General features: G+C 45.4%; 1 protein-coding gene across 2 annotated transcripts in view; it reads left to right on the top strand.

Annotated features, from left to right (window-relative positions):
- Positions 1–633: 633 nt before the first annotated feature.
- The window catches only part of GSK3B (glycogen synthase kinase 3 beta), a 139,269-nt gene continuing 124,504 nt past the window's right edge, over positions 634–15,398 (top strand). The window contains exon 1 of one of the 2 annotated variants that reach the window (XM_085236838.1): positions 634–1,986. In XM_085236838.1, coding sequence (XP_085092964.1) covers positions 1,899–1,986 — 88 coding nt within the window. In that variant the 5' untranslated portion in view covers positions 634–1,898. The remainder of the gene's footprint in view (positions 1,987–15,398) is intronic. The other variant, XM_085236833.1, reaches the window with a different exon arrangement.

Below are 15,398 nucleotides of genomic sequence, written 5' to 3' on the forward strand. Positions count from 1 at the left end.
GGCGGGAGGGCCGCTTAACGGCCTCTCTCCCAGAGCCGTGATTAGCTCCCAAGGGCCACCCACAATTCCCAGCCCCGCGGAGGAGGCCGCAGCCCCCCATAACTAAGGGCGGCGGCAGCGATGAAACCCCATCCCCCGCCCCACCGGCCCGAGCACGCGCACTCGGCCGCATCCCCGCCCTGCGCAGCCGGTGAGGTCATGAAGGTGAGAGGGGCGGTGCCCGTCACTGCCGTGCCCCAATGGGAGCGGGCTCTGCTGCCGGCCCGGCCTGGGGATTGGTCGAGAGCTGGCAGCTGGCTGCCGTCTTCGGGCCGCCTCATCGCCGTGAACCAATCGCAGCTCTCCGTCGCACGAGCCAATCGCAGCTCGCGCCCGCTCTCCGCCTCGGGCTGCGGCTTGAAACCGTCCCAGGGCTGTGTAATCGAGACAGAGCGCCCCGCGATTGGCTCGCCCTCTTCGGCTCCCTTCGGGTTGGCCCAGTAATAGCCGGAAGAGAGGCCTTCTTCCTATTGGCCGCCCGACCGCGCTGCTAGGGCGGTGGCAGCGCTTTCCGATTGGGCCTCCGCCTCGCTTCGGGGAGATTCGGGTGCGCCCGTAAGGGCTTCCCGATTGGTTACGACCCGTCACAGGCATTTCCGTAACGGCCTCAGGATTGGTCCCGACGAGGCTCGGGTATTTCCGTAAGGGCCTCGGGCTGGGGGCTAACGAGTGCGTCGGGCGCTTCGGCTGGCTATTCACAGAAGGTGCCTAGGGCCGTTCCGCAGCGTAGGGCGGCGACGGGCATAGGCGGCTGCGCGGCTTTAGCGCACACAGAGAGCGCAGTAGCGGGAGCCCGGCACGCAGCGGAGGCAGCAGCGGGGACAAAGGGACCGATCAACAGAAACGGGGAGGGGGGCCCGGCGAGAGGCAGCCGGCGCCAGGAGGGAGCGGCAGGAGCCTTCAGCCGGGCGGACGGCTCCCATGCGCCTCGGACGCCCGGGGAAGCAACAGCGAGAGCCGCCGGCGCTCTGAAGCCGGCCGAGGAGGAGCTGGGAGCCGCCACCGCCATGGCCCGCGCCGCCGCCGCCGGCCACCACCCGCACTGCAGCCTGTCCAGCCTGAGCCGTCGCCAGCTGCCCCTGCGGGCGCAATGAGGAGCCGCGCCGGAGCCGCCGCCTCAGCGCCGCACTGAGAGCCTTCAGCCAGCGAGGGAGCGAGGCCGCCCGCGCCGCTTCACCCAACTCCTCCCGCCGCGGATCCCGCCGCCGCTGCCGGATCCCCTTGCGCGCCGCCGCATCGCATCGCCTCCCGTCGGCGGATCGAGGAGCCCCGAGATCCCTCCGCCGGGGGAAAAGTAGTCCCGCCGCCTCCCTTAGAGGCGAGGGGGGAAGGAGAGGAGAGGGCAGGAGGAAGAGAGAGGAGAGAGACAAAAAAAAAAAGAAAAAAAACAGGAAAAAAAAAAAAGGAAAAAAGACAGAAAAGGGAAAAGAAGGGGAGGAGAAGAAGAGAAGCCGAGCGGCAGGATCGGAGGAGCCGGGCCGCGAGCCTCCGCCCCATGTGACTGGGCTGAGGGTGGGGGCAGCGAGGCCTAGCACACCCCCGCTGCTCGCGGCCGGCCCGGGGGGCTGCGGCTGGGCGGAGGCGGCTCTCTGAGCTCACCGGCGCGGCGGGAGGATGGCTCTGTGAGCGCCGGGCGGCGAGGAGGAGCGCGGCGAGAGAAGAAAGGAGACGCGCGGAAAGGCCGGCGGGGGAGAGAGCGAGGGGAGGGGGCTTCCCCGGGGGGGAAGGGGCCGGCGGTTCATGTGGCACAGCTCGCCCTTCGCCTCCCGCTGAGCCCGCAGCCGAGCGCCCCGCAGCCAGCCCCAAAGGAGAGCGGAGGAGGCGGACAGCCCGTCGGGACGCAGCCGGAACCGGAGACCATGTCCGGGCGGCCCAGGACCACCTCCTTCGCGGAGAGCTGCAAGCCGGTGCAGCAGCCCTCGGCGTTCGGCAGCATGAAAGTCAGCCGTGAGTATCGGGCCGCTCCCAGCCGCCCTCCGGCCCTGCTCCGCGTTCGTCTTGGGTGGGCCGCGGGCTCGGCCGGGCCTGCGGGACGTAAAAAGGCCGTTCCCGGCCCTGCCCTCGGTCCCTGCAGGCCGTGCCTGCGAGGGGGGCTCCTCGGGGCTTCCACCGCCCCGATCGGGCTTTGTGCCTCGGGAAGGAGGGGATGAATGACGGGGCACGCGGGTATGGCCGTGACGTCCCCGTGAGGTGTTTTGTGCCCTCTGAAGGAGGGAGATGGGAGAGGTGGGGGGAGAGCTCTGTATGGGGTGTGGGCGAGCCACGGCCCGGCCTGCTAAAGGGGAAAGAAATGGCTGGGGAAAGAAGGGGGGGGATTACAAAGGGTGTCTGAGGGGGTTACAAAGGGTGTCTCCTACGCTGCTAACGATCCCCGGTGGAGGGAATAAGGAGATCCTCATTGTGGCCTGTGAGTGGTTGTTTGGAGCTGAGGATGCCTTCTCCAGGTTTTCTCGAGGGGAATATTTTTGAGAATGAGGCCTGTGCTTTATTCTGCATGGATGTGCTGGAAATGATCAGTGCTTGATATGTGCCCATCCATCGCGTTGCAGCTGGTGGGCTCGGCCATGCTATGAGAATGGGCATTGCTTCCCTGTATGACTGGAGAAAGGCCCGACTCCGGGTCACCTATGATTAACTATATGTCCGGAATAGCAAATGATTTCTGAAGGCCTCTTTTGAATACGTGCCTGTTAACAGCCAAATCGTTGCCAAATTGTGCTATGGGCTTTGTTTTCAGTAATATTCCCCCTTTTTTTTTCTCTATGGAAATGTAGGACAGGGTCTTTATGGGATCTGGAGCGCTTGATGGTTTGATGGATCCCTTCGATATCGCATGTGGTCACACCTGACACTGCTCTGTGTGTGTGTGTGTGTGTGTGTGTGTGTGTTCTTAGTGTTAGAGGCTTTTCATGCCGGGACTCTGCCTGGCTGTGGGCTTTTTGACAGATGAGAAATTCTGACGTTTTTCTGCACCGAAATGTACTTCCGCTGCGGTTGAAGCCTTGAGGAGAATGTTGGGCTGAGGTTCTGGAGCTGCTTTGTATCTGCATGATCGGTGTGCCTGCTGCACTCTGAAAAACACGGAGTGCCCTTTATACTCTTATGCCGCTAATATGGGTTATGTATGATCTGGTTAAAGTGTATTAAAGATCTTAATTCACACGGAGGGAAATATATGTATGACTCCATTTTAATTTATCGATTTACTTCGTGTGAGTATGGAATAGGAAGCGGGTTTTGTTGATGGGTATTTCTGCAGGTGGCTGTCTAATGCTAGCCAGACCTAGCCCTGCCACGCTCCGAAGCTAAATTTGCCTTATTCAAGCTCTACAGCTCAATTCTTGAAAGGTCATTGATGCTCCTTTCCTGTTTGTTTGAGGTCAGAAACTAGACAGATGCTTGCCTGTGAAGCGGGTGCTAACTGATGCAGACTAACAAGTTTGCAAATACGATTTGATCCCAAGTGTATAACACCGAGGGAGAAACAAAGGCCGTAGCATAAAGCACACGCACTTGTGATAACCCCCCCCCCCCCCTCCCCAGTCGCTCTAGTCATGTGCTCCTGGTCCTTCTGCTGTCTGGAAAAAAATGTCAGAACAAAGCAGGAGAACCACATGCAAGGACTCTGTGGGAAAGGCAGTTCATATTTTCAATTAATCTATCCGTGTAAGACAGTGCAGGAAGTTTAAACTTTTTTTTTTCCCTTTGTAAGAGAGAGGCTCTGCTGGTTGCCAAAAAGGGAAATATTTTTCTTGTTCTCTTGAGTTTCAGTAGCACCTGGTGGAATGATGTAGCAAGCCATCTATTACTGCTGTTGACTGCTTTGAAAAAAAGCCTGGTGTGGTGTACAGAGGTTTTGTTGGGCTCTTTTATTTTAATGTGTGTTCATACTGACACTTAACATTCTGTACCCTTTTGAGTGAAAGCTGGGATAAAAGATTTCTTGTGAAGCAGGTGGAAATGGATGGATTGCTCTTCTTTGAGTCTTGTAGGCAGCTTTTGTATCTCCATCTTGGTTCAGACCTTCTCTGGGTCACCAGGAAGCAAAAACCTAGCCTGCTCAATGCCAGCCTCGTTGCTCTCCTTTGTAAGGCTGGAGTAGTGGTGAAATGATGCGGTGAGGTCACGCCTGCTTTGGTGACAACCTTCTGATTGAGCCCGGCAGTAGTTCCCTAGGAAGAAAGGATTCAAAAGATGAGGTGGAAGCACTGCTGAAGGACTGGAGGAGGGCTTGCTGTGCTTTGTGTTAAGAGAGTTGGAGTGCAGGGAGTGTGGTGATTGCTCTTCTGCTCAGGGTATGCAGGGGGAAGGGGTGAGCAGGCATTGTCTTTTCCATCTTATTAGACTCTGTGCTCAGAAGTTGATGAGAGGGCTTCTCATCGGGCTTAGCCTTGAATGGGAGGGGATTCCCAGCGGGTTCTTGTCTTCTGGCTTCTGAAGAAGATGACTACCCAGGCATGCTGCTCTCATTGCTCTGTAATAGTTGTTAGTTACAAGTATTTTATAGTTGTTGCAAGAGTAGGAACCCAGTGGCCTTCTCCTATCTCTTTCAAGGTGTACCAGCATCAAGAGTCCCTATGAGATCTGCCCTTTTTTTTTTTTTTTTTTGGTATTTATGTTTTTGGTGGTTTTTAAATCATTCTGTGTTTCTTTCCACCTCACCATATGGATTTCTGTGCTGAAGTAATTCCCAAGTAGCTTATTCTCTGTTCAGATCTTTGTTGCTGGCTTTGTAGGTTTTCTTTGCACAAAAAAAATCAGTTCTTAGGTTGAGCCCGTAGGAAGTGCGTGGTATGGCAAAGATCATGGTTGTGAGAGGGTAGCTGTTATCTTAATGTCTAATAGTGCAAGAAATCAGCTTCAAAATCAGGTGATGAATATTTAAATCAGAAGCTTGCAGTTCTCCACATGCTGATGCTATCTACCTGCTGATTATAGCATAGAGAAGAGGTATGAGCTTAAAGCTTGCTTTTGTTCCTCACCTAGGTGTTCTTGCATTGCCTCCAGATGGATGTCGTTTCCCAAATTGGACAAAAATACTGAGAAACAAAGGGTAGTCATGCAACACATGACCTAAAATATCTATAAAAATAGAAGTCCCAAAGTTTGGTTTGCAAATTTTCATCTAATGACTGTGGAATTTATTCTTTTTTTTTTTTCCCTGTCCTTCCCCTCCCCCTTTTCTTGAGCTTCTGGAAAGTGTTTACTGCAGACCAACAAAATAATTTGCTGCAATTACAACAAGTACTGTTGTCTGCTAGGCTTAGTATGACTTAAAGCAGTCTCATGGCTGATGCTTGCCATAAAGGCTTCTTTGCTCCATGGTTCGAGTATCATGGCTTTGTAACAGATTATGCAGAATTTGTTAATGTAGAGGGTGAGGAAGACAAGTTTATTTGCTTTAGCTAGTTCTCACATTGTACACCTAATCTTGGTTGCAAAATCTAAAGGACGGTCTTGCAGTAACTCATTTTGGACTCTCTGGAAGAATGTTATACTGATGCCAAATAGGATTTTGTTGACATTTTTGTTTTCCTTCTAGATTCACTGTTGTTTTTTTGTTGTTGTTGTTCTATCTGTGAGTGTGTGTGTTGTATACTCTTCCAACAGGACAGTAGGATGGTAACCCTCCATTTATACATGGTAGAACTGCTGATGTGTGAACCTGATGCATCTCTCATTAGTACAGTGGCGCTTTTAAAAACCATCCCTTGAAGGATTAAAGCCTGGGAGTTGGTTGCTCCACTCGTAAACCAGTACATAAAGGTTTGGCTGCTTTTTCAGGTGGAATGTGGTATTTAATACTAGATGATGCTCAAGTTGAGCTGTAGGAAGATAGGTTGGAAAAGCACCCTGGGCAGCTTCAGCGAGAGGAACGAGTGGGACTGATGAAACTGGCCCAATGGCTGGGATAGCGCTGCCTTGTTTCTCAACGTAGTTAGGGTAGGGCCCTCTCTGTTGCTTTGATAGCAGTTTCTGCCTAATTGGTTTCTGAAACTGGAAGCCGCCCATCCTGCTCTCCTTGCTGGAGAGAGGAAGAGCACTCCCTTCCAGAAGCCTGCTGAGAGCTGTGCGGCTGTGCCTAGCCCTGTCCAGCTTTCTGACTGCTGCTGCAGGAGTGGCTTTCCTCCCGCCCGACACTTACAAATGGTAACAATAAAAATGGGACTAGCTGAGGTCTGCTGATGGCCACGTGTGCTGCGGTGACCCAAAGTCATGCCTTGCAGGCTGATCAGGAGACTGACGGCTGTCTGTGGTACCTCATTCTAACACTAACTATTTTCTCTTTACTCCTGTTGTTAGGGGTAGTTGAGCAGAAGAAAAACTTAATACGAAAATGAAGCCTGCCAATGGAACCTGCCAAATAATAATTTCATTAATTCTTCTTCTGTGTCCCCATGTCTTAGGTGTGTGGGTTGATTTGTTTTTTTCCTCTTGTACTGGGGTTATCCCTAACCTTCTGTCGCTGATCTACGTGCTGCTTTTTCCCTGCACGGTATTCTGGAGGTGATTTCCTGTTGTATTATCACTTTGATTTACCTTTTCTATTTCTTAGCAATACCATCTCATTCACCTTTTTCTTATGCCCTGTGGGTTTCTGTGGCTGTGTTTTGTACCTGCATCCTGGTTCTGGAAGTTGTTATACCACTTCATCCCTTAACTTGACAGGGTCTTGTAGGTATCACGCAGTATGTGTTTATGTACTTTGATCTCTTGAAGGATGAAAAAAGTATTTCCTTGAGATCTGTACCTAAAGACCACCTCCCTGGCTGAAGGGTTTTCCGCTACTGTTCCTAAGGCCATCTAATTTTGATGTATTATATCTGCAAGTGCTATTTTAAATAGCTCTTTATTTAAATTACTTCCTTAATTACGTAAATTACAACATTGATGTCTAGTATACTCATCACAGTTCATAATTCCAAAATTTGGGTTATTGGCTGTTGCTGCCCCTCTGCCCTGTGCTCCTTGAACTGCCTGAATGAATGATATGGGCTCTGAACATCAGCAAGGAATCCACGTCCACAAAAAGGCTGCAGTGGAAGCTCTATGCTGGAAGAATTCCAGCATTTTCCATTGGCTATTATTTGTACATGAGCTAATAACATTCAAGGTGGTTGGAGAACACATGCAGCCTTCTTGCTGGAGCTCTTGGAGTCTTTTTGTTTTAAATGGTCTACTGACTCCCATTTTAAGTCAGAAGATCTTGATGATTTCCAGAAATTTCTGCAGACTTGCTCCCTCAGTGCTTTTCTGGACTGCTTTCCTCTTTGTTCTTGACGAAAATCTTTACTCTTAAGGACTTCTGGTCAGCTGTAACTTGTGTGCTAAACGCTGAGGTGACCATCTCCTGCAGTTCTGCGGCTGGTGGGGCACTTGGCAGCTTCCTGAAGTCATTAAGTAGCCCATCTCAGTCTTAAAAGACCAACGCATTTTAAAGTGAAACAGCTATGAAAAGAAGTTCACTGAAAGCTTAAAGGCCTCACCCAAGCCTATATCAAATCCAGAATTTCATGTTGTCGCAACTTCCTTTGGTAAACTCTCTGTATGGGAATAAATAAATAAATATCTATAAATGGGAATAAATAGATTCCCATTTATTTTTAATTATGTGCATTGAAAGTAAGTGCTAATTACAACTTCTACAGTGTGGTGAGAAAAGATGCTTCTTTAAGCATAAAGTCTCAAATCCATTTGGTGCTGGACAGACCAAAACCTATTGCTTTAGACACAAAACCAGGACTCCCTTTGGCATCTGATGGAGATGAATCCCAAAGTGCTGCATACTGGGAGAAGATACAAGTTTGGAGTCATGATGGTCTATGCCAGCTGGTATTGTTTAATTGATTTATGGTGTAACTATCTATAGTGGGTGCATTGCAGTAATCTGGTGTGAAGATGAGAAAGGTGAGTGGTGGTAACAAGGTGCACCTCTGTGAGCTGCAGCTACATCAGTCACAATTAGGTGAAGTGTTCCTGGTCAGTGCTGTAGTAGCTGGTTAAGCAGAAGCCTAACTTGAGCTCTTTCCAGAGCTGCTTCAAGCAAGGTTTGGATAGCAACCGTAGGTAAAAGAAGTTATTTTTACAGAACCTTCTGCTCACATTGGTTTTGGCTTGTTGTATAGAGAGAGGGGGTAAATCGTCTTAGTGTAGTTCGTGAGGCAGCACGCGTTCAGCTGGATCCTATATGCTCTAGCAGTGCTACCCTTTAAAGTTATGGCTGTGTAGTAGGGGAGAGACAATGGTTTCAACAAAAAAAACACGCGTTGGAGATCTTACTGAAAGCATTTTTACATCATGCTCGAGAGTTATCAAAAACCTGAATGCCCAGAAGTTGTTCTGACATGCCTCTAAAAGAAGTGGACAGTGATTTTTGTCTGATCGGTGCTATCAAAGAATCTTTTCATTAGGTGCTCTTGCTACAGATGTGTTGTCTGTTGTTCAGAAAAGGAAATAAAGCAGTTCATTCTGTACTTTCATCTTGTGCAGACAGGAAGTAAATCTAAGCATTTAAGGCAATTTGTGTTCTCACCCTTGCCTTTCTTACAATGGAAGAAAGGACAGTGTGGTATGATAGCTTTTCAATGTCAAGCACTGAAAGCTTTTTTTCCTTAAACAAAAAGGAACAGCAACAGATCTTCCTGAAGAGATGGCACCTGTCTCCTCCTTGTGAACATTGCCACTTCTCCGCAGCAGCGGGCTCTGTATTTTTTGACATAGCCTCACCATCTTAGGCACTGTGTGCTTGGCATCAGTGCTTTCTCTCTTAATGTGGGCATTGCACACCTCCACCTGATATTAAGTGGGACAAAGTCTATTGCAACTCTTCTCCACTTGAGCAATTTCTTGGTGTTTTGCTGGGTTTCTGCATGGAATGATGTGGAGTCAGCTCAGCTGAAGGGGAGTGGCACTGGGTTTGCAGGGCACCTTGATGTCTGCAATAGGAAATTCGCTTTCTTGCTTGTAAGAAAACTTGAGGCTAAGAAAAATAGTTTTCTAACTTTGTAATTGGCCTGAGTAAGGCCAAATGCCTTCTGCTTGGTATAATGACCTATGAAGTTGTGTTGAAAGTATTATGCAAGTATTCTGATGAAATTAGATAGCCACTAATATATTTTTGTTTAGGTAGCTTCTGTTGATTGTTTGTGTATGTGGAAAGCAACTCTTACATGTAATACATGGCAGAATGTGAAGTGGCATAGTTGTGTTGCTTGACATGTCTCTTCAGGCAGTTGGGCAGATTTGGAGAACCGTGCTAGAGTCTGTTGTCTGACAGCAGGAGTGCTACAGCTTATTCAAGGAGCCCTTCTGATTAGAAGGGAAAAGAAGGATGCTCCTGATCAGCCCCACTGGATAAGTGATGCCAACAAGGGTGTATGAGATAGGAATGCAGTACTACTCTGCACATGTAAAGAGAAGTGTGTGATGTAGCTGCAGAAGTTGCAGTGGGCTTTTGGATCCAAGCTCTTAGACAGATAGAAATTGGGTGTTGGCTCCAAAGTTATAACCAGAAGGGAAACAGCAGCTGAATTTTTCCAACCAAGGCAGACTTCTTAGAGCTGCAACTATAGAACATCATCTGTTTTGACTTTTTTAGTAGGCATATAATTCTTGTCAGCTACAAGCCCTGTGCTTCAAAGAACTGTCTTTTGCCAAGAATGCAAGCAATTGTTTAATTTTCAGGCAGGCTGAGAATATGCTTTGCCCAAAGATAAACTAAAATTTGACTGTTGCTGCAAAGCAAGGCTTAATTGTCTTTGCAGTGCAAGAAAAAGAAAAATCACATAGCTGCAGTTGATAGAGTTAATCCCTTTGGTTTTCTTGATTCAGGCCTTACTGTAAACAGTTGCACAGAACCTATGTTATTACTTGTATCCCACCTCTCACATGCTTCATGTGGTTTCGGTGTTTTAAAAAAGTAGCACCATGAATTGACCTGTATGAGTGGGTTTCCTTGAGGGAGGGAGGAAGGGGACACAAATTCATCAGTCTAAATGAACAGAATCTTTGATTGTTGGCCAAGTAAACATGAATCATTTGGCACAGATCTGTACCCCCACAAATGAAGTCCGCGGCCTAAGTGAGTTTCCACACATTTGTGGGAGGCTGAGTATCAGCATCTGAAAGAATGTTTCGTGCCTTGCTGAGAGAATGAAGACTTTCTGGCAAGGCATGCTTTTTGCAGGTGAGTAGATGTAAGGCTTCTGGAATGGTTTTTCTCTACATGTCCAATTGCTCAATTGAAACTTGCAGAAGTGGAAAATAATGTTGTCCTTGAGAAGATTGTATCTGTTGGCCATTTCACTTCCAGTCTTGCAATCTTGCTCCCAAGTTGTATGTGCTGGCTTGGCAGTTGCTGCTACATAAAGCGTAATACAGTGTAGTAGAAACAGAGTCAACTTGAAACGCTTTAGGAGTAGAGCAATCTTAGTAATCAAATTTCAATTGCAGCGACTTTGAAACCTGTTTCCCATAATTATTAGTTTTGGAGTACGTATCAACTGCAGAGTTGATTTGAATCTTGGGGAAATGTTTTAAAAGTTAGATGTTTGTTTCCTCGTTGTTTTGGAGAACCAGCTGATGAATGTAACTGAGCCAGAAGCACAAAATTTGTACAGAATGGAAGAGCTTTGCTTTTCCAGAAATCTGGGGCCTGAGCTTCAGGACAACAGAAGTAAAGGTAGCGGACCGTTTTTTGGTTGAGTTGAGCTTTGAGCCTGCTGCTCCTTACTGGGTTAATTTGAAGACATGTATAGATGATGTTACTCAAGTGGTATAGGGCTGGCAGTTATGTGTATTAGCTGGATTCTTGACGCGTCTGAACAACAAAGTTCACCAGCAGATTATCTGCCTGTCATTCAGTCTGTGCTTTAGAAAATTTAATTGGCTTAGTAGAAGTTCATTTTAGGGAAACGAACATAACTGAATTGGCAAGTCTTTTGTGTTTTGCGATGGACTTCTCTTCATCTGGAGGTATTGTCTTTGAGTATGTGTGGGTGCTGAAAAGGATTTTGCAGGGATCTGTGACAGCAGAAGTATTGTGGCTATTTTCCCAAGTGGTGTACATGACATATCTCTGAGATTTTGGGGACAGGTGGAGAAACCTTGAATGAAGCAGCCCTCATCTTTACAGAAGCCAGATATTCATGAGGTGAGAAACAGTTCTTGTGTGGCGTTAGTGCTTTGGTTTTATGCAATAAGCAGTGGAAATTTTTATAGTCCACTGTATTATTTTTTCAGTGGCAATGTCTGAGCAGGTAGTTGTTGCTATACACTTTGATAGAGGACCAATTCTAAAAAAGGATGGTGCAGGTGTGTTTATGCTACATCCATAACTTTTAATAATTATGATACATAAGAGATGCTCGTATCAAGGAAATGATACCCCCCACATCTCAAAATGAATGGTGAAAACCTAATTTTCATTCCGAGATGGTGGTTGTAGTTATATATACTTCTTAGTTTAGACATTGTGGGGCATTTAAAATAAAAATGTAATACTTTCACTTTATTACTTTTTACGTGTATTTGTGATGTAGAACAAGGATCAGAAAGGAGGCATGTGTGCATTGTCAGAAACATGGTTGGAAGGGCAGGCCGTAGACTGTGCTTCTGGGATCTGGACTTTAAACCTAGACCATGTGTGAAGGCTTTGCTTTAGCACTTCAGCTTTAAAGCCTTTAAACACTCCTTTAAAACATCCTGTCAAATCTGGGTCAACTAAGTACATTTCTGCAGGCCAAGTTTGGGAGTAGTATTTTAATACTTGAACAATAATTGTTTTGTCAGGAATGGTGAACCTGCTTCTCCTTCTCATTTGACTTCTCATGAATGCATTTTGAGACTTGGTAATGTCCTATCCCACTGGCATTAACACTTAATTTTGATGCTGATAAGGGAAGTCTGAAAGAAACTGTGCTGCAGTTTAGTGTGCTGCCTTCAGTGATTCCAAATATCTTTTTTTTTGTTGTTGTTCTCCTTGAGTGTAGTGACTATGGAAGGCTTTTCACAAAATTGTAGGGGTTGGAAGGGGCCTCTAGAGGTCACTGAGTCCAACCACCTTCTGTGAACTTTTGCCTTAGGTGGTCAGCAAACCAATTCTTAAAGAACCTTATGATAAGGTAGGAAATGGGGGTTCTCACATTGATGAATTGTCGATTTTGTGTGTGCGGCTGTAAAGCTAGGTATTTTTTTTAAACTCTTAAGAAATCAATTTTCAAGTAAGAATATAGTTGCTATAACAACATGCTCTGAGGGGCAGGATTCAACACCTGTGGATCTTTCAGGATCTATTTGTCTATATTTTTGTATGAGGACTTGGGGTGGGGGGTAGGTGGAACGGAGGGAAAAGCCAGTCTCAAACCAATCACAAACTTACACCTATAGTAGGTGTTTATGAAAAACTTACAGTCTATGCCACTGTTTTCACTATCTGAAAATATTTGAGTATTACAGTGAAGCTTTCTTACAATACCTTTGCTATCACTGATCTGGTGTTTTGGGTAGGTTGGTTTTGTAGGTACTACAGTTTTTTATTGAGGCTATGAATGCCATTTTTTTTTTTTTTTTTTTTTTTTACTATAGCATATTTGAAAGACCTGAATGTAGAAGGAAAACGTTTATAAAAGGAAATGTTTATTAAAACTCAGGTAATGTCCTGGACTTTTCCAGGAAAATTAGTTAATAAAGGAACGGAGAATTTGTCTACATGTGAAGAGGAATAATGAAATTCCATCTGACCCTGAAGAAAGCAGAAGCAATTGAGCTTCTGGAGATTTGTTGGTTGAAATCCCTGAGTTCTAGTAAGTTCTCTAGGCACCTATCATGCTATTTTTCTTCAATTAATAATTCTATCAGTATAAAACCGTGCAGTGAGTTAGGTAGAGATACCTCTCCTCTGTTTTGATCTAGTGGTTGGCAGCCCTGCACATAGCAGGGGGGTTGAGACTAGGTAGTCATTGTGCTCCTTTTCAACCCAGGCCATTCTATGATTCTCTGATAATACGGCACTTGTTTTGTGACACTTGCTTAAACCCCACTGTATGAAATTTCTCTCTGTGTGAAAGTAGCAATAAAGAGCTGAGCTGGTTTTCATACATTGGTGGAAAGTAAGTCACTGAATTTTAAATACAAGTATGGCATCGTGCCCTTTCCCTATTTTTTTAAAACAAATCTACAAACTAATGCAATGGTATCAGCATTTTACCAAGTTTCTAAATTATGTGCAAACTGATCTCTTATGTAAACTGTACTCTTTGGACATCCTGCAGCCAAGTACATAATATGCAGCTCTTCTAATGGCATGAAAAATGGAGCTCAACAGCAGTGATGGATGAAAGCTAGATGACCTGACTGAGGAGTCAGTACTACCACTCCTGAAGGTTAAAGAGTGTATTTTCTTCTGTAGAATGCAATAAGTCTGGTGCAATTATAAATCACTTTTGTTTCATCTTGCTATAGTATTAAGGAAAATATTCCTTTTTGCTATAAAAGAGAAATTGCTGAAATCCTTCAGAAGTTGTTCAGAACTGCTCTTTAAAAAAAAAAAAAAAAAAGTGTGGTAGTGTTCAGATTCTTAGAGTGACCCACCCATGACTGCTCTTTGAAGAAAAGAATATGTAGACCACAGAACTAAAACCTCTTAAAAGGAGAAAAGGAGATCAGCCCTGGAACGTGTTGGTAAACAGAGTCAACTGTGGAGCATGAAAGTGCTCATTTAAAAATATACCATCTGCTTAAAATATTCAAATGTGTATTTCTATGGAAGGCTGGTTAATTTTTCCTCCAGTAATTCAGTCACAGCATTGTTTTCATTTCTTTTTGGCTTTACGCAGCTGAGAGCTCTTTGTTTGTGTAAACTGGACATGGGCAATGAGATGAAGTGCTGGACAACAGCTTAATTTATTTCTAGATAAAGCTACTGATGTGCTTTAAACACAATAATGTAGTATAATAATACATATTTTTTTGCATATGTATGTATCCCATGAGTTCTGTTACTCTCTTCTGAGTGTTTACTTGTAGCTGCTTATAAAGATAGGGAAGGTGATAAGATGAGACCCTTACCTAACCCAATAGATCAATTCTTACACATGAAATGTAGCCTTCCTATTGTCTGTGCTCGCTTTCATACTGTTAACTCTTTTGTATATCTGGACAGAGTCTGAGGCTTTTGTTCGTCTAATTGTAAAATTGTAAAATCAACTGTAAAATAAATGTTTTTTTTTTTTTTTGAGGTTAGTTAAAATTTGTGGTCAAACTAGGAGGATGGGTCGGGGGGATTCTGAGAGTTTTCTTAGCAGTAGTGTTGTTTTGTTTTGTTTTTAGCTAATTTGAGCAACTTTCTAGATTTTCAGGTTGCATTCCCATCCAAGAAACTCCAAAGACTTCAGCTCATATGTTTGAAATGATCTTGACAAATGGACAAAGCATGGCATGTAAAGTAGGATGCAGTTCAGTATGAACAGATTTGGTCTATCAGATTTCAGTGAGACTTTGCTGTGCAAATGGCAAGGTGGAGGATACCTGGGAAGGCATGAGACCTGTAAAGAAGACCCTGCAGCTACGCGTCAAGCTTTTCTTCTCCACTGTAGATAAGACAAGTTATAGGCTTAAACTTCAGCAGCAAATGCACATTCAGTTAAAATCAATGGGAGCATTGTGATCTACTAGGAAACCTGTCGGATTTTCAGCAGCGGCTGTCTTAAAAATTGAGAAGGTTTTCCTAGTAGTTTTAATATAAAATTTGCATAGATTTGAATTAAGGCAGCTGGTAGTCCATTTGAGCCATATTTTCTACCATTCTGGTTAGTTCTGCATGGTCTTGGAATGAATTTCAATTGTAGCCCACTGGTCTTTTTCCCATTTCTTCTCTTTGAGTTGGGGTAGGCTAGTGCTACTGGCAGCTTGCTGGAAGCTGATGGATGTGGAGGTGAGGGTCTGTGAAATGTGCCATAGCTTTCAGAATTAAAGCACTTAGAGCTGATTCATCTTAGAGTTGTTCCAATTTGGGAACATACTGTATGCAGTGGCTTGTCTTACCCTTGACATGTAGCTCATTCTGAAAGAATCTCGTTACCCTTGGAGTTGAGGTAGGTGTATCATATTTGGAAGGGTTTAATCTGATTGGGAAGGTTTTTAGTTTACTTAAAGGCTTAAATCAGCTCTGAATTTTGTATTTGACTTAAGTTCTGTTCACCTGAAAGTTTGCTGTAGTTTGGGCCTCCTGCATTGCAGTTGAGAACCACAGAATTTCTACAGGGGATCACCATCTTGCTTTGTATGGTTCCTAAGGAAAACAATTCTTTCCTTTAAGTTTTGATCCTGTGGTTTTTGCTTCAACACCAAAGAATTTAGTG

The sequence above is a fragment of the Meleagris gallopavo genome, chromosome 1 (assembly GCF_905368555.1).
Source record: "Meleagris gallopavo chromosome 1, MGAL_WU_HG_1.1, whole genome shotgun sequence".
Taxonomy (NCBI): Eukaryota; Metazoa; Chordata; class Aves; order Galliformes; family Phasianidae; genus Meleagris; species Meleagris gallopavo.